General features: G+C 38.8%; 1 protein-coding gene across 5 annotated transcripts in view; it reads right to left on the bottom strand.

The window, feature by feature from the left end:
• The window catches only part of SOX5 (SRY-box transcription factor 5), a 293,938-nt gene that overhangs the window by 237,575 nt on the left and 36,855 nt on the right, over positions 1–19,508 (bottom strand). For 3 of the 5 annotated variants that reach the window (XM_082498315.1, XM_082498314.1, XM_082498316.1), the window contains exon 2: positions 17,960–18,191. In XM_082498315.1, the coding sequence (XP_082354441.1) occupies positions 17,960–18,191 (232 nt within the window). The remainder of the gene's footprint in view (positions 1–17,959; positions 18,192–19,508) is intronic. The other 2 variants (XM_082498317.1, XM_082498318.1) reach the window with 1 other exon arrangement.

Raw genomic sequence — 19,508 nt, 5'->3', positions numbered from 1 at the left:
ACATAGATGGGAAGAAATCACTAAGTATTCACCACTGGAGTTGTAGTTACCACAACAGAGCTCAAAACCAAAGCAGTGGTGTGCAGCAAATTAACTGTATTCCTAGTTTTCGCTCTCCCTTTAAGATCAGTATTTATTCTACTGCTTTGTAAAATGCATCAAGTTCCATGAGCGCAAACAGCTATGATTTCCAGATGGCTCATACATATACCTTCTTTCTGGCGGTCACAAGACAAAGTCTCAAAATGTAAAAATAGAGAGACAAGGGAAAAAGAGTCGCTTTAAGGGGAATGTGACTTTTCTCTTATCAAGTAGCCCAAAACACAATAAAAAGAGAACTGTTGACTGATATTAAGGTGAATTTCTACTAAGTGTAGAACTTAAAACTGTCAACTTCCCACTAATAAAGTGGGAAGACTGACTTGATAACGCCTTTTAACAGAGGATTTATTAAATCCATAAAATACAGAAAAGCACAACCCTCATTATATCAGTTACCTTATTTCAGCTTGTACAAACAGTGGATTCCTCAAAGATCACAAAAGGAAATGGATTTTGATTTTAAATCTGTTGCACACTTTATCCTGTACATGCGAAAATAATTACGTTCAGAGGACTGACTACTTCTTAAATGTGACTCAGATAATTGATATCACAAGGTCCAATGTTTATTTTTTCCCCATTGACTTCCAGATCAAATGTCTTTTATTTAAAGGATTTCCTCCCTGCCAATTCCTTGTCTTAGAAACTCGACGTTTCTTCTTCCTCCTCCCCATAAGAAAAGATCCTGTAGTCAGACTTCACTGGCAATTCCTTTGATACGCAAGAGGCACTATAATCCATTTTGCTATTCAACAGTTATGCAGTCAGAGCTCTGCAAAGCTAAGCAGCCCCAAAACTTGTCTTCTGCCAGTGAATTAAGGAAAAGACAGTGGCACACAAAGCCTTCCTTCCATTCAAAAATTAAACCACAGCTAACTAGTCAAGACTAGTATGAGAGAGGATTTAACTGCAAGTTAATTGACAAAACTAGTCAGCACCATTTATGAAACCGTCACTGAGCCACCCTGGGTCTGTTTTTACTTGGAATTAGAGTTTTTCAGCAGCATCTCAGATGCACCTGCTGCAGACATCATTGTCATTAATGGAGAATCTGTTGTTAAGCAGGAGACGTTTCCACTACTACTAGTTTCTGGAAAGTAAAAAAAAACAGTAAACATTTTTTAGAAAAATAAGGTGGAAACAAGAACTCTATATACTAAAAGACAGGTTTGAGAAGAGGGTATGTGGTATCAGTCTTCAAATACAAAAACATTTGCTGAAAAGAGGAATTACATTTCTCTTGCTGCAGTGGCTAGGACAAGAATTAATGGGCTAAACCTGAAGCAGAAAAGACTCGAGTTACACATTAGGAATAACTTTCCAATGGTAAAGACCGCAATACTCCAGGACAGATAGACTGGTAGGTTGTAAGTCTCCTGCACGGAGTAACTTCAGGAAGGTGGACTATTAGCTGACAGAAATGACATTGGTAGAGCTGATACCTGGATCGAAGCTGGGACTGGATGACCTCTCGCAATCCCTCTCAGCCCCACAATTCCATAAAGCGCAGGGCTCACACATGTTGATAAATAGATGGGCTCATTCAGTAGGGGCTCTATAGATCTGTAAGGGACTTACTCACTAAGCTGGATCAGGGTTTTTTTTGTTGTGTTTTGCTTTGGATTTTTTTATTTTATTTTTTTTCAAATAAATCAATAGGCTTGGGCCATTTTCCAAAGATGTGATTTGGTAAGTTTCAAGCCAAACCTCTCAAGCTTTACTCATGAGATAAGTGCTAAACAATGAGCCAGATTCATCAAAGCTTTATAGACTTACTTAAAAGAAAAAGAAACTGATTCAGCCAACTCATTTCAAGCCAAATCAGGCAGTTGAAAATCTATTCCTGAGATTTGGAAAATCTGTCTTTTTTTAAATTATTTTAAAAATATGTTTCAAGAGTCCCTCTTTTGCAGGGGCCTCAGGCAACTCTGTCAAGAATCTGTTTTTTTCCAGTCTGATTAGCAGCAGTGTATTTCTCATGTCTATAGAAGATAGTTAAAGTATGTGTGTTTGTATATATATATACACCTACATATTTTTACATACATAAATAACATAAGGATTCAAGAATTTTCTAGCAAAGTTTTGGCAATTAAAGCAGTGGGTTTGCTTTTCAAAAATATTAATAATGAATTTGCTTCTTTACTAAAAGGAAAAAAAGAAATCAATGGTAGCACTGGACGCCGATGTACTCTGTTAATGCACAAAGCTGAAAACCTGCTCTCAGGAAGGTTTATGAGCCCAGCACATAAAATCCACAATACTTCTTGGTACTGCCCCTTAGAGTACTTCCCAGGGGGAGGTTAATTCCCATGTTTCTTCAACTCTTGGTATCTCTACCAAGTAGGATAACACCTGGGCGAAATGAGCCCAGTTTTTGTGTACACTCTACAAAAATCCTACCGGAATCACCAAACTGTTTCAAACAAGGCACCAAACAATTATTACTAGGAGAGAGGAGGACACAGGCTTGGTGTTACCTAACCAGGGTGGGCCACGGTGTCAACTGTGAATGGCAGCAAGGACATACTGCCTAGTTCTGCACAGTAATGCAGTTTCTAGCATCGCCCGTCTGAGTGTTGAGCTGGAGAAAACCTGGGCTGAAAATGCTGTGCTGGGAAAAGTGCTGTGCTGGGAACGTATCGATTTCTATGCAGAAGCAGAGAAAAGGCCTCCATACTCCTCTTCCCATACATCTTGTAAATTCACTAGTAAATTCAATTTCAGCTGCTGAAAGTTGTTGGTACTATAGCGATGGGCACAGACTTAGCCCTGCAGACCATTAGGTGGCTGCCCCTCTAGCCATATATCAAGGATTTACTGTAAAAGTATATGTCAAAGCAATGAGAAAAATGTTCAAAACCTTGCCATGCTTTCTTTTTGCTTTGTTCTTTTCAAGGAAACTACTTCTTCCAAGAACATGGAAAGACCATGTGACTTTGAACTGGTAAACCTGAAAGATCAGTGAGCCTACCTGCTAATGAGCAACTTGCTACTAAAATGAGCTCATTAGCTTTCATTTTTGCTGGCTGCTGATCGATTCATGAGCCACTTACACGGCCTCTGTAAGCTGTACATAAATTATCAAATACATTGATTTCTAAAAATAATAAATCGGGAAGTCAGTCCTTTCTGTATCTGTAGTATAAGTGCTTAGCTCAATGGCCTTCAAAATTCCTCCAAAGAAAACAATGATAACATCGGTGTTCACAGATACAGTGCATCTCAAATGGCAAATATTCTACTGCAAAAATAAGCTTTGCTGGCATCTGAAAGAAATGAATAAAAGCTTGCCTCCAAAAATGTTACATACAAAATGTACAATACAAAACGCACAGAATTTTGCATGAATCTGTGTAGGTGGCAGCTCAAGAAATTCACAGTAAGGAACAATTGTCTAGAGCAAGGAAAAATCCAAGCTAGATGATCTTGAAGTCCTTTTCCATCTCAGATCATTAAATATCCATAACCTTCTTCATACGGCTGAAGTAGTGTAAGTCCGATGGCATCCCAGAATCAGTGCTGAGTTTTTAATGTAAAAGCATTTTCTCTTGTGAACTGATAACCTCAACAACATAGGAACAGAACCTGCTAAAGACTAAAAGATTCAGCAAAGAAAGAGGTAGGGAAGGACTCCTTCACCCAAACATGCAGCCATAATGTTGCCGTTTTCAGAACATATGGCTATCTCCAATGCTAGGCTGGCCAACCTGACTCCACCTGGCCTCCCAACTGCTTATAAAAAAGTATAGCAAAAATTAGTCCTTTGGATATGTATGCTTGCAAATTTCAAAGCATTAATTTGCCTAAGGTCATGTGGGTCTTGATCCAAAGCCTATTAAAGACAAAACAGTCTTTATATTGACTTCAAAGAGATTTGGATTGGACCCACAATGAATCACTGCATAGTAAACAGAAAAATCAGGAACAGAAAACCTGGGCTAAGGAAGAGATGTCATTCCCTCCTTCATCACCTCAGTTTACTAAAAAAGATGGGAGCGCAAGGTTTATTTCTCCCGTTCTTCTGTATCATACTACCAGCCCAATGAAATGGCTACGGCCTTTTACCTGCTTAGCTGTATTTCTAGGAGCATTATTTAATTCTAGAAGTCCTCTGGATTTTTCGAGAGAGCCCAACTACATCGCAGTGGTATCTTCATCACAGTGACCCTCAGAGTAATACCAGCACGAGAACAGCTCACTGGAGTGAGCTATGGCAATGTATGCCAGCTGAGGACGGTGCCAGAAGAGCCGGACGGCATGCTCGTTCCTAAATAACGGTAAGATTAGGACTAAATGCAACAACGAGTTAAAATGTGCAGACCAGAGAACATTGCTTAATCCCAGTTTACTGAAAGGACATGTCATTTTTAGAAAGTTGTCCAAACAACTGTCTTAATATTCTACACCAAAGTGGCTATTAATCAAACAACAAAGGCCCAATTAACACATAGCTGTTGTCACCTTGATGTTAAAAGCCTCTCCCTTCCCCCCCCCTCCCCCCCCTTTCTTTCTTTTTGTCTTTAATGTTACAACCTAACCCAAAAATGCCTCAGGGCCCTACAGGGAAAAAAAAGACAAGATAGAGAGAGGGAGGGGGAGAGGGAGAGAAAGTGGGGAGGGGAGAAAGAGAGAGAGAAGAAGAGACAGAGAGAGAGTCTTAAATACCATCTCTCCTCTAGGCAGCAATTTCCACAGATGAAGAGGTCACCACTGTTTAACAGTGTGCTGCCACGTTAATTTAGTATGACAAGATAAAGCAGTAATCTCTGCTCGAAGAGGCTGTAAACCGCCTGCTATCCAGGGACATGCTCGAGTCGATTTGCACTGTATATCACTTTATACAATTGCCGTGACAAAGCCCCCTGAGTTCCCTCATGTAAATCTCTCTCTCTCCCTCTCAACTTCCCTGCCAGTCAGACGGCATCGGATCTGCGGTAAGCTATGCAAACTTCATGTCTTACGCATGCCAATGGACCCCAAAGCTCCCTCCTCCACTCCCCCAGCCCCCCCCAAGAGAAGATGTTTAGGACTTTGATAATCCATTGATCCCACTTCCATATCGGCTTGTATTTTTCAATCTGTCGTGTTAAGTTGTCAGAGAGGGCGATTAAACCGATGTTTCATGTTCCGAGATTTGCGTTCCTGGGAATGATAGTTTTCAAAGCCTTTCTTGCTAGGTTCTGCTTAAAGATTATCCCTAAGAAAGCTGATGTGAATATTATTACTGGCATAAACCTGGTAATAAAACCATAAAGTGTTTTAGGTAAAGACATTTTAGAGATATTCAGGGTTATAAACATAAGAGTTTAAAGCTGGATAGAATTTGGAGTGCTTAAAAAAAAAAAAAAAAAAAAAAAAAAAAAGAAAGAAAAAAGCGCGCCCTGTCAGGCTGTGGAGTTTTCTCAGCATGAAGCAAAACAACATATGTAAAAGGGAAAAAGGAACTCACATGTCTATGTAAAATAAATATAATTGCAGAATCACAGAAGAGGGCAGAGGAGAACACTGACCTGTGTAGTTAGACAGGAACGAAAAGAAGACAGAGCATGTGTAGCAGTGGTCATGATACTGCCTCAAATAAAATACAGTGACAGCTATTTCGAGCGAAGAGCTAAGAAAGCTGCCTATGTCTCCAGCAGCCTGCACAACTGAAAACATGGTCTTCTTGTTGGGGAAATAGGGTGAATTTTTTTGCAATATGTTGCAACTCTCATATGCCATACTGCATCTCTAGAACACGCAAGTTTTAAATTATGTCTCTTCTCTATTTCACATTTAATTTGTGTCGTTTTCCTATGGCCTGCAGGCATGATACAAGTCACAGCACACAATATACCAACTACAGTGCCAAAATGTGAAACTGCGCACATGTATATATACCCACTTTCTGGATTAAACATAGATGAGGACATAAATAGAATTAAAACAAGCACAGCAAACAGGTTTCTACAGAGTAAGACTGGAACTTAACTACAGTTTCTTAAGTAATATATTGCTAGGTCTATCTACTAAGCCTATGCACGGCATTTGGACTTGCCAGTACGGCTATAAAAATGACGGAGCAATCTTTCAGACACAACAGGTTACATGCACTGTGTTCTCTTTAATGAGTTAAATTTACTATTTTGACATTCGTCGTAGTAAGAATGACAAATGCCTTATTAAGCACTTAAGTTTCTAATAGTAATTGAGAAATTTAAAATGAGGAAAACCACTGGAATAAATGCCATTTTTCAACATCGAGGGAATCTTCTCGAAATAGGCTTTTAAAGGCATGTTGGATTGCTTCTGTTCTCTGATTCATGTTGCTAACCAACACGTTTCAAACTGTACATTTAAGCGTAAAATTTATTGTTTGAACCTAACATTGCTGGCTGGATATACAACAGAAGGTTTGCTTTTAGGGAATATCCAATTCTTAAAACCCCACTAAATACCATCAGTTCTGGTTAAAAAAGAAGTTTACCAGAATATTCACACACACACAAAAAAAAAAAAAAAAGAAGATGAGCTTGAACATGGTTACTTCAACAAAAATATGAGAGGATATTTATACGGTATGTGTGTTATTTCTTTAACTCCACCGTGTAGTGTGAATGGGATTACTCTCACCTAATTTTAGCCCCAAATTAGACATCTAGTCTGAACTAGTCATCAAGGCTCCCTCTATAGTCAATAGACAAGCACTTTCAGAGGGCAATTCATCTTTCTTGTCTTAGATGCTTATTTTAAGATTGGAAAGGTTGTTCTAGGAGGGTGGTTATCTTTTTCCATAAACTGTGAAGAGAGCCCAGACATCCAACTTTTGTGTGCCTAAACTTTGGTGAACTGAACCCCAATCTCCCTGTATGGCATTTAAAAATCTCTGAGAGTTTGGAAATACTAATAGACCATCGTGGATGCAGGACAAGTATAATTTCCATTGTACTAGAGTATAAATTAAGGCATAGACAAGAAAAGTAAATCGCCAATGATAAATCAACAACTGGGAAGCTGGGAACACAGTCTAATTTCATCTAGTAAACTGAAAACTTGCCATTTTTGTTAATATTTATGAAATTACAAGTATGGAGTCCAACAACTGTTTGTGGTATTTTACAGAGCAAAATAAAGATACAAGCCCTAAGTATAAACGAAAGATTTCAGTCAAATTAGTTTACCCACATGGAAAACTAGAGAATTCACTGTGGCCCTGTGTCAATATATTACCCAATACTCATGTTGACAGCTTCAAAACTGAAGCTATGGTCTCTGCCCAAAAGCTAAGTTTACACTGGCCACAAGCAAACAGGAAAGTACATCATCTACCACAGACGTATTCTTTGCAGAACTGAATCACTCTATTTTCAATTCTGCTTGTAGATATATAAAATCCTGAAATAGTTTTCCAATAGAATTTATCAAATCGGTTTAAAAAGAATTTAAACAAATCTTATACATGTAACTATCATGAATGATCAATCTGCTCTCCCTGACACTCTATGTGTATTATTGTCTGTGTCAAGACAATAAAAATTTAAGAATAATAAAAAAGGGTTACTTGCAGATTTTATATTTATAAAAGTAAAGAATATACCATGGACTCACACTAACATCAGCCAGATGCAGGACACAAACTCAAGTGAGTTGAGTGTTTTGAGCTCTGAGATGCAGAACGCTTTATATTCCCAAAAGAGCTAAGCACTATATAGCAAATACTTAGTTACAAAAAAGCAAATTCTCTGGCCAGGCAATTACCTCTCACTCAAGGCTTCTTTGGTTGAAATTGTCTAACTTCAGATTTCTAAACTGTAGGGATAAACAGCGGAGCTTATCACCCTAAGCTCCAGTTGTAACCTATGAAGAAAACCAGGCTCTTCTAGGGTGTGATTTTTCTGTCCTACGTAGGAGCTATGTTAGGACAAAATAAATCACACTCTGCTATTCCTTATTTAATTCCATTAACCATAAAGTTAAACCTGAAGTTACTGACTTACCTCTGGGCATACACTTTGTAAACATTTTGTCTGACCAGTCACCACCCTTGAATCCCCACCCCAAAAGTGACATTGCAGTTGAGAAGACATTGTGTTTTAATGACCACATTTACGCTAACTTCCGTCCTATATAAGAGAAAGCCGAAACGTTCAACAGAAATTTACTATTCAGACTGTTGCGATATACCATAACCCCCCCATAAATTTAACTAAAACTTATACAGGAAACTAACTCTCTCCTACAGAGTCCATTTGTATATGCTTGTTTTCTGGAGACCCACAGATCCTACACAGCTAGGTGCTAACCTCAGCGAATGCTATTTTGCCTTTGAACACAGATGGATCCAAACCTGAGCAACTCTCCTGATTAAAACTGCAGCAGTTTAAAATAAAAAGAATGAGAAAGGGGGAAGTTTCACTTACAGTTTCAGAGATGAAACACGCACTTTAAATTCAATTTGAAAATCAACATAGAGGAGGGTCTGAAGCGCGGGTATTTTGTATTATTTCTGGCTAGCAATATTAAAAAGCAATGCAAGCTTCCACTTCTGACACGACTTAGTGCATAGCCACACATACAATCTAGCACAGTAATTCAGACTTGAGATGTCAGAAAGATTTTACCTTTTGCTATAATATTTCTTATTTTGTGTCATCAAATTCCAATCCTACAAAAAGCTATGTGCAGAAGGAGTTATAGTCAGTGACCTCTGCTTCCCTCCCTCTTGCTACCATCAGCATTAGGTTCCAATCAACCAGATTATTTTGCAGGAACAGGGTCATAAGCTAAGCATTCTGGGGCAGGAATGTTTCTTTTTCCTGTCTCTATAAAAATAAATCATGTTCTGGGTACAATATAAATAAAGATAATAACAGTCTGATGTTAGATTTTATTGGTCTATGTTTCGGACAATCTATATAATTTGCCTGTTGCCTGTACAAACTACAAAAAGTTGATCTTTATAGCCCTTTTTTTCCTCGGGGTGGATTCCGTTTTAAAAGCATAAAAAAAAGGATGCTGAAGCAGACTATTTCCATGCATAATGACAGTCTTGTTTACACTGCTCTGGCAAAAATTATCCTTAGTTACACTGGGCACAAACTCCACTCAGTTACGTTCATTGGTTTATCTAGTGACGCCAAATTCACAGGATTCATTGAGTCTACTTCTCCTTTGCAAAGAGCAAAAATGCCTTATCTGGTCACACAACTGCACCTAAACTGGAAAAAGAAACAAAGAACTTAACAGTATTAAAGAGAATTTGGAAATGTGGCTGGCTAAACTATTCAGGCAAGCTTGCTACCCCAGACATAAAAGACTCCTTTTACTTAAGAAAGTTTGTTTCCTCCGTTTAATTGTCTTGAAACACTTTGCAACATTGGTTGGTTCAGAACCATTGCAGCATGTGACTCTCCAGAGAAAATTAATAAATCCCTTTATTACAGTGGAGACGATGATGGTATTTCACTGATATACTCAAGAGGAGAGGAAGTAGTTAGCTCAGTGAAAGAAAACAAACATGACTGGATGACATGGCACTTTAAATGCTAGCGACTGCCTGAAGCCACATTTTCATTATCACTCCAACCATCATTACTTTTGGTGAATCTGCAAAAGCATTAGCAGTAGCAAGAAAAATTAGAGAAAGCAAGCCGGCCTTGGCAGAGCCTAATCCAACTTAAATTTGCATAACCTGAGAGAACGTACTTAAAGAGACAAGGCGAAAAACATGACAGAGCATTTCACTCAGCCATCAAAAGGACAGAAAAGAAACGCTTCAAATTGTCACTGCAATGGGTAACATCCTAACTATGGACACAAACATTTGACAGTGAGAGAAGAGACCGTAAAACATGACTGTGAGTATTGAGTGTAGCAGAAGGTTCTGGCGCTTCCAGGAGCCGGAGCTGATAATCAGAGAGATTCCTTGCAACCCTGAAATCCAAGAAACCATGACCAATACTTCACAATGCATTTCAGTTTTGGTATATCTCTACTGAAAGTAAAGCTGCATATCAAAAAACAACCATCCTCTAGTTTATTGACATTCTGTCCAAGCAAATAGCACAATACTTTCTTTTACTGTGCAATGTCTTCATATGAGCTATTTACTAAAAGGCTTTAGAATGGATTAAATAATAAAAATGACTAGGTTAAATATGACTACAAGCAGAGGAAGAAAATGGGCAAGGCAGAAAAAAGGTTTCCAGAGGACAACTGAAAGCAGACAGAAAGCAATGGAGTAATATTGTTCTTATAAAGCTGGAAATAAGAGAAAAAGGCTTTTTCACCTACAGTGAAAAGAAAAGCAAAAAGCCACACCAGCTGCTCAGCAGAAGTAAGGTAGATATGGAAAGCATATGGAGTGGACAGAAAGCACACAGGGAAAATGTTCTAGAAGTTCTAAAATGAATGGGCAAGTACTGAAGAAAGGTGGTGTGCAAAAGCAGAAATCTGCACTACCTAAGGGGCAAAATACAATCAACCGATTCCCACGTGCCTTGCCTTGAAGCACGTGTCAGATGTCAGTATGAAAGTCTGGTATGCTGCTCTGTATTCTCATAGTAGTTACACTGCCAGCCCAAGGCCACAAACTTCTTAACAGAGCAGAAAGCTTGGCCAAAGGAGATAACTTCTTTGTTTGAAAGGAAAAGCATGAAAACTTAACTACATTTCTGTCGCCTTCTCTTTCCAGAACCATGGAGAACTGGGTGTTTAACTGGCAGCAGAGTTTCTGCCTCACTACAATACCATAAGGATTCACTGTCACCAAAGAAAAGGCAGCGTTTCAGAACAAATTTGAGTGCCACAGGTGATGGACCTGGACTGGAGAAACCACACGAAGTCCACAGCTATGGCTTGAGTTCCAATAGGATGGAGACACCGTAGATCCTACCTAGGTTATGTCACAGCTCAGACTGACTGCTGAAAGCAAAAGCTGTATCAAGAAGTAGAAACACTTAAATGTAGTCTCTTCACATCGTTGCTATAAGCTAATCTTGCAGTCCTGCTGGGGCTTTCTCCATACCCTAGTCTTCATCATCTTCACCAGTGCTCCTCAAATTGGTAGCTTCAAAATTTTGTTCCAAATCTGTGGTATCTCCTCCCTCCCTCTGGAAGACATCATTATTCCAGTCTTCTGGGTACTGGCTGCAATGTACTGCTGTGGGCACGTTGCTGCACTTCCAACCCTGCACATATCACCAGGCTGACCTGGCAGAGCCGATGCCAATGCGCTACTTCCAGTAAAAACGTACAATTCTCAGTGAAATTACCTAGGAGATCTCAGCACAGGTGTGTAAACCCAAACTGAGCTACTTACTGAAGGCAGTCTGGATTGAGATATTAATTTGGAATGAAACAATTGTGTCCACTGTGGATGTCCTAGGGCAGATTACCTTGCTTAGAAAGATAACTAAGTCTTTTAAGGCTTACGTATTTTTTTCATAGTGTGCTTAATACGTCTTTTCTCTTCATAGTAAGAGACCATCTGGTTCAAATATTCCTACCGACTGTGGGTTTCATGGTTTTACCTATCTTTTTTTTCCTGTGGAATTTTTCAGCTATTCACTTGAACTAGATTTTACTAGTATTTATGCAAGAAGCTTAAATGAAGATATTTTCCAGTATGAAGTCAATGAATTGATTCGTAGGCATATAATCACTTGCAAACAATGGATACATACAGTTCCCAGCACTTCTATAAAACAAAGGTGTTTACTTTTCTGTTGATTATTTTCTGCTTAACTGCATTCAAATGAATCCATTAAAAACGTGACTGCTTCACAGTAAGATGATCTTCAGCAAAAACAAACAACTGCTGTTTCCACTTCTCTTCATGGCCTTTAAAAACTACAGTCATCTGCACCCTGTATTTCAGACAATTTATAGAAGATAAGTCTGGTCTTGATTTGTTAATTTATTGTTTTAAATACAGTTCTAACCTTCCTGCTTGGGAAAAAAAAATATTTTCCTACTTCATTACTTATTTGTTGTCCCCTAACCCACCTCTGGACCTTTCAGAGTCTGATCAAAACACCAACAGGTCATCTCAAACTTCAGCGAGTCTTTCTGCACACTGACTTCAGCTGGAATGATATATCTACTCTGGTTCTCCATGGCCACAAGTAAGCAAAACTCACTGTATTAAGAGAGTGGTAGAACAAACCAAGGGAACTTCCATAAACTAGCATACTTTTCCTGAATTGCACTATGGCTTTGACCCCCACCTCACGTGAAGAATGAAAACTTTTTTTTAATTACCTGCCCTATACAGAACTTGCAAACTACTTGCACAACAAGTAGTTTGCAAGTAATTGCTGAATACTATGAGCATTACTTACATACATAGATGGGACAGGATTGGAGAGACGGAAGAATACAGATCATGACAAGGAGGACAGGCAGGCTACAATAGCTTAAATGCAAGATACTTTGTCAGGCAGATACGAGAGGCATCAAAACTTTTTTTGGCTCCATCACGACTGGTTCTCAATATCTGCGAAGAGTTTTCTAGCGTCTAGACTACATGATGCAGTAGGCAACTTCTCCAGGTTTTGATGGGTTCTGACTGATTCTTCTTTATTAGTTCCCTTTCCTAATAGCCCACAGAGTCATTCTCTAGAACAGTGCAGGTGTAAAGATTGAAAATACCAAACTCTGATACAAGCTTGAAATTGTATCTGTGGAAACTGCTTTCATGTGCTACTTTTGTGATGACATTTATAATGCAATGTTTGTAATAATGCAATTTCATCATCTTATAAATATCAATTTACCATTAAGAGAGGAAGGAAAGAACATTAAAAAAAAAAAAAAAGACAAATGCAAACCTACCACCATTTCTGCTTTGTTTTAATTGAACTAGTCTTGTTCAGATAAGCCTGTCTATCTCTTACAAAAACAACAGTTTATAGTTTAAACTGTGAAATTGTGTGTGTGTGTGTGTGTTGTAATTATGGTGCCTGCTAACAATTTCATACTGCCACATTGCACATATGGCTTCCAAGCTAGCTTTATCTGAATCTTTGTGAATCTATTCTCTGTGCTATTAAACTGAGCACATTCCACATCGTTCAAAAGTAATTACACTTTTGTCTAGAGTGTAGGAGACTGCTCTCCCCAAACAATGAAATTCTCATTATTAGAGCTGGCACAATAACGGCACTGGTGTTCACAACACTGTGCATTGTACCATCACAATAACTTATCCTAAGCTTGATGCACAAAGGTACACTGGAAATTAAAATTTCTCTAAAACCACTGTGTTGTTTTTTTTTTTTTTAATAGGCATTCTTTAGCTCAGTATAATTAGAGTCCTATTTGACTTTTTAAAAAGCTATATGCATTCAGATTTCCATTCTCTTCGCAACTTCTGAATAGTAGCTAAGTCCTCTAGCCGCATGTTGTTCTGATCCAATACTATTCACATGCTGACGACCCCAGACCAACAGGTGAAGTGCAGGCCAGGATGTACGTGATAAGAGAATTCAAATACAGCATAAAACAACCTTTTATTTTGGCCAAGAGCAGGCAAAGCATGAAGCAACGTGTCAGTAAGCTCTTTGACCAATAGTGCTGTTATTCTTAATATGACAAAAATTTCTTAATATTATTCCCAAGTTACAGAGGAATAACTTCATTCACCACAGAAATGCAACAGTTTTTAGCGGGAAGCAATAAAGGTACTTAACAGTGCACTGTAATATTTCCTATCAATTTAAAGCACTGCTGAAAATGAATTCTATATCCCACTGAAAGTGCAGGACAAATGCGGGCTAGCAGTGCAGTCATGCAATTTGGAACAACTAGACAATGGCAAAGTTACACCTTACCAGTTTGTCCTTTTGGTCAAGATTTCTTTTTTTCTCCTTTTTTTTTTTTAATATCTCATCCAGCATTTGATCAATATTCTACTATTAAGAAGAACAGCGGAATTTGACCCCAGTATACCATGCCTGAGGTATACTTTAATCAATGCCTTCATCCTTGACATCTCTTATTTTCAGAAACTAGCACACAGACACCGCTGGTGAGATCAGTAGTCCTGAGAGGTGGCAAAAGCAACACGATAAGGCTGACAAATAGAAATAAATAAAATAAACCCTCATAACTTAAGATGAGCTAACAACTATCTGTGCTTTCCAAATACTGTAGCCTTAATAGGTTTCTTCAAAGGAGGTATTGACTGATACTGTAACCCTCAAGCGTTTCCCCACTAAGCTTACAGCCTGCTACAAACGTCCTAAGGGGACCCTCAGACATATTCTAAGTCCAATGACTTGTCTTGTATTTTCTTCTGCGCTTTTGGTTTAAGTCTGATAAATTATTGCTTCTTTTCTTATCACTGGAAGAGCTTTCCTACTTATAATAAGTATCTAGTTTCTTCTGTCAAGAGGAAGAGAATCTGGGATAGAGTTACCCCCTGCCTTCCACAAAACCGTGGAACAGTTGAGGTTGGAAGGGACCTCTGGAGGTCCAACGCCCTGCTCAGGCAGGGCCACCTAGAGCCAATTGCCCAGGACTGTGTCCAGATGCCTTTTTAGTATCCAAGGATGGAGATTCCACAAGCTCCCTGAGCAACTCGTCCCTGTGCTCAGTCACCCTCACAGTAAAAAAGCGTTTCCTGATGTTTAGATGAGCCTCCGGTGTTTCAGTTTGTTGCACTAACCTTTCTCTGGCTGCAGTTCCAGCATCCTCAAAAATACCCTGTTTGTTTTGATGGGAAGATGGGTTTTGCAACATTTTTGCAAAATTTGGTTAGGTTAGGTTTGAAGATTTCTTTCTAGAGATTTTCCTTTTATAAAAATTTACCCAGCATCCTGAGCTCTGTCTCTAAGTTAGCAGTTGTTACAACTTCATAAAGTGCAACAGGGTAAATTTTCAAAAGTCTAAGTTGGGTAAACTGTTGAGTATCACTCTGTTGCAATCAGCCCTTTACCTCAAGGATCCTAAGATGTCCCAGCTGGCAGGACTTGTAAAAGGAAGAACAGCTGGAAGTAACCTATGAAACAGAAGCAGCTAGAAAAGTGAGGCCAAGAAATTGATTCTCAAGGTTGAAATTGTTTTCCTAACAGTCCCTTCATGATGCAGTGCTGAGGCAGAATACAAGGAGACAGGGATGGCTATGGTGACAAGAGGAATTCAGCTATGCAGCCTACCGATGAGACAAAGCTGTGTAATTCCACACCTTTTCCAGACCCCCTGGCTGCGTTTTTCTTCTATTGAGATTGTTCCCTAAGACAAATGGGTACTGTACGTGGAAGCCAACACAGAAAGATCTCTCTGGATCTATACCACGTCTATCTAAGAATACCTTCAGAGAAGAGTCTTAGCCAACAATCATGCACAAAGCAGTATGGTTTAGAGGGGTGCACAAGAGTGATGCACTACATGATTTCAGACTGGCTGTATGCCTGACCCTGTCTTATCGGACACTGGAGAGATCTGTAAAGGTGTACCCTGCTAAGGACAGCATGTGGCTGCAAAACGAGAACTCCATAGTCACTTGAAGACTCAGTTAGTAGGTGTAGTAGTACAGCTGACAAGCTATTAAGAAGTGTGAAGCACGCTGCTGGAGCTCTATCAATAAAACTGTAATGGACCGCACTGTGGTGATGTGTGCATATCTGCATACACCTGGATTTGCTTCCTAGAGACTATAAAATAGCACAGAATGTCAATTCAAATAGTATAAAAATTACCACTGTAATGCTACCAAAGTGAATACTCTCTGGGAATGACTTGTGTAACTGCTAATCACCCAAACTGAAGTCATCTAAAAGTTATCCAAGCACTAGGTTCAGTTACTTCCTTCTTATAACTACATACCACAACAGCAGAGGGAGTGATTATGTATCTTTTACTCCCTTACACTGATCACTTCCTTCTTTCTGAAGACACATAGGCTACATCCTTTCTGACCTACCTGGATGGTGATTTTTACAGGACACTCCTCACTAAAAGACAGATATTACAAAAATGTCACTTTCATACAAACTGGCAATTTTCTTAAATATGTATGAAGACAAAACTGGTCCCTACAACCCCCCAAACATGCTCCATATAAGCCTACAATATCTCAGTACTACAGCAAAACTGTCCAAAACATGCAATAATTCTCTATCTTGTATTATAAAGAGACAGAACACAGTTGTGACATTACATTAAATATAGCCTTCATAGCAGGAAGTCACACTGGATGATCAGCTAAACTTTTTGGTCTTAAAAACTATAAATGAATAAAGAAGTTTGTTAAAATCAGTTAAAGAGCAGTTAAGTGATTCGGTGAGGTGTAGTTAAAATACTTATGCTAGGTTCCTTAGAAGACAACGATGTTTTATTTCAGTAGGCTCTGATTCTACAGTACTGGTGTCACCACAAGTTTATCTAGTGACTTAAACATCGTCAGGAACAACCCCTTATCTTCAACACACTCTCTTAGAATAGGTCAAAATACAGCAAAGCTCATACACCAGTTACATACCCTAACATCCCATTGGCTGAAGTGGAATATTAATGAATTACATCTCTATAAAAACATATGATAAAGGATGAGAAATAAACAAGCTATAAAAAGATAAAGACACATCTGCCCATCAGAAATTTCTCCAGTGACGTTCTTTCTCCATTTAAAGTTGCAATAAGACAAAGTAAAATTAAATATTCCAAACCACTGTTTGAATTTAAGCATTAGACCAAAAAGGAAGAAAAATGGATTGCGATCAGTGAGTTATTTTGTCGAGGAGGGCAGCATCAGTGAATATCCAGTGACTTGGTCCTATGAGAAATAATAATCTTTAAGGCTTTTTACTTAGGGCTTGTTACATGTGCATAATGAGCTGTAAGGGCTTAAATACCACTGTGGAGCTGTTGCAGGCTTTTATGAGAGTACACTACCACCTATTTTGCAATGCCTTTTTAAAAGCCTTCAAATATGCAGGTCCATTCATTATCTTCACTTAAAGTGAAATTGTCACTGCCCTTGTCCAAGTGGGGGACTAACAGAAAAGTTACAGTCAATTTGTAAACAGGCAAGAGCTACGTAAGTGTTTTCACAATACTCAGCTTTGTCGAGGTGCCTAAGTCCTGGGGTTTCGATGCCTTTCCCTGCACCTTTCAATCTTTATAAAAATGTACCACAGTACTCTGCAGGAAGAGCCCAAACACATCACGTTACAATAGGGACACTACGATACTACTGAGGAACATGGCACTGCTTTTTGTTCTTTTTGTTTGCCTGCTTTTAGATAAAGCCAGTTCTGAACTTTCAGTGGGCTGCTAAACATAATTAATTAAGTGCAGTGTCACTTGTAAAGTGCACAAAAAGGTGGGAATTCACAAGTGAAAAAGCGGCAGGCTGATTTAATCCCATCAGCACAGCAAATTTTCTTGTAGGTATCTGTGGCACGCAAAATACGCATCAGACGCGAATTTTTAAAACCAGCAAAATCCAAAGTTGCTGTTTTTACCCTTTATACAGACTTTCGTGCCTTACTATTGCATAAACTTGGCATTGGGGTGATATTTCAGACACCATGCCAAACATGACTCTCACCTACAGTGTTCCAAAACCATTTACTGTTTGCTGAACACATACACTTCAAACTCACATCCCTGTAGCTAAAAAAATTTTAGCACCCTAAATGCCAGCAGGCAAAGGTGAGGAAAAGTGGAGTTTGCACCACAAATGACTTAGCATTTGTAGTGGAGGGCAAAGGCAGTCCAGCTAGATCAAAGCTTTCACGTTATTGTAGCATGTTCTGTACGTGTAACTGTGCATTGTACACTCCATAAAGTACAGATCTGGATGCCAAACTACTGTAGAGGCAGAATTCAAAGAATGGATGTAAGCACAATAGACCATTAGCAAACCTACCATTGTGTTGTGCTGAGAAGTGGGAGTCCTATGGCCACAGTTCTCTTGCGTCAGCAGAGAAACTGGCTGAAATTCCTCAGAGTGAGGCTTGTTGGGAAAACTCACATGCAAGGGAAGGTGAAAGGCTGGGAGCCCGTCACTCTCCTCTTCTCCCACTTTCTGTCTGCTTGTCACCATGGCTACCTCTCCATCTGCTTCCCCATACGGAGAGGCTGGTCGCTTGGAAGACATCCTGGAAGGAACAAAAGAGGAGAAAATAATGAAACCTCCAAATAAATCCTTAATGCCGTCATTGTGTGGTTAGGGGCCATTGTAACAGAAATGCCTTTTTTGTGCTGGCAGAGAGCAGGAAACCATCCAAATACCACTGCAAAGCACACACAATTGGGAACAATGGCCAAGCAGGTAGCAACAGAACAGTGGCTTGTTTGTTGTGAGAATAATACACTAATATAGCACTCTCTTGTATTCTGGCTTCTTAAACATGAAAATTCACCTAAGACGACTGTATAATGAAATGCAATTCCTTTAAAAAAATACCCATCTGGTTTTGCATTTGCAAGAGACTGTAAGAAGATAGAATGTCTCCCGATACAAGCTATTGTCAACTTAGCTTTTAAGGAATAATCATCCGCATGTATTTAACCATAACTGATAAAAAATAAAGTGAAATAAAATAAAATAACTTGCTAGCAAGCCAAAACATCTGTGTTTATAAAACTTCACCAATGTGAACAACAGAGTGTTATATTGCAAGAATCTTTTCAGGTTCATAGATCTGGGATAGTTAAGCAATTAAACATTTGGACATTAACAATCTAAGCTTTTTGACAACACGAATTCAGGGTTGTACTAAGTGAATGAAATTTTGCCATCAAGATACCCTATACTTCCTACCTATAGCCAGATCAGGAAAAAACACATGTAAATATAATTTGCACCTATGTCTATATAAAAAAGGATACACAGGGAAGATACATAGAGCACACACCGTAAAAATCACACACAAATTCCGACTTAAAATTCAGGCCCACGTTCCAAATTTTTTGAGACTGACTGATAACACTGTTATGATAGCATGTAACTATCTTCATCTTTTAGACAGACTGAAAGAATCTTTATGTCATTGGAAAATCCAGTTTTCATTCAAACCAGGCACTACTGAAAATCTTACAGGACAATCTGAACTCAGAACACTTCCAAGCTTGGTCTTCAAAATAAAGGGGTCCACTGAAGTATTAAAATGCAGACGACTTCTGGGATTAATTACAGCAACATTGTTCATGAAAATCAGGGTATGTGCATGGATGGCATAATGGGCCACTGTGCTAAGCAGAGGCATCTGTAATAAGGAGTAGAATGAGAAGTAAGAAATCCTATAGGCATAGTCAAAAGAAGAAAAGAAAGAAAGAAAAAAGTTAAATATTTCATGGAAAATAGGAAGTTATGAAAAAGGAAACTGAAGACTATTGTACGTAAAAAGCTGAAAAGACAGGCTGAAGAATACTGTTCCTCCTCAAAAATCTAGTATTTATGATTCTAATTACCC

The sequence above is a fragment of the Vanellus vanellus genome, assembly GCF_965231255.1.
Source record: "Vanellus vanellus genome assembly, chromosome: 1".
NCBI lineage: Eukaryota > Metazoa > Chordata > Aves > Charadriiformes > Charadriidae > Vanellus > Vanellus vanellus.
This window is presented reverse-complemented; position numbering and strand designations above follow the sequence as displayed.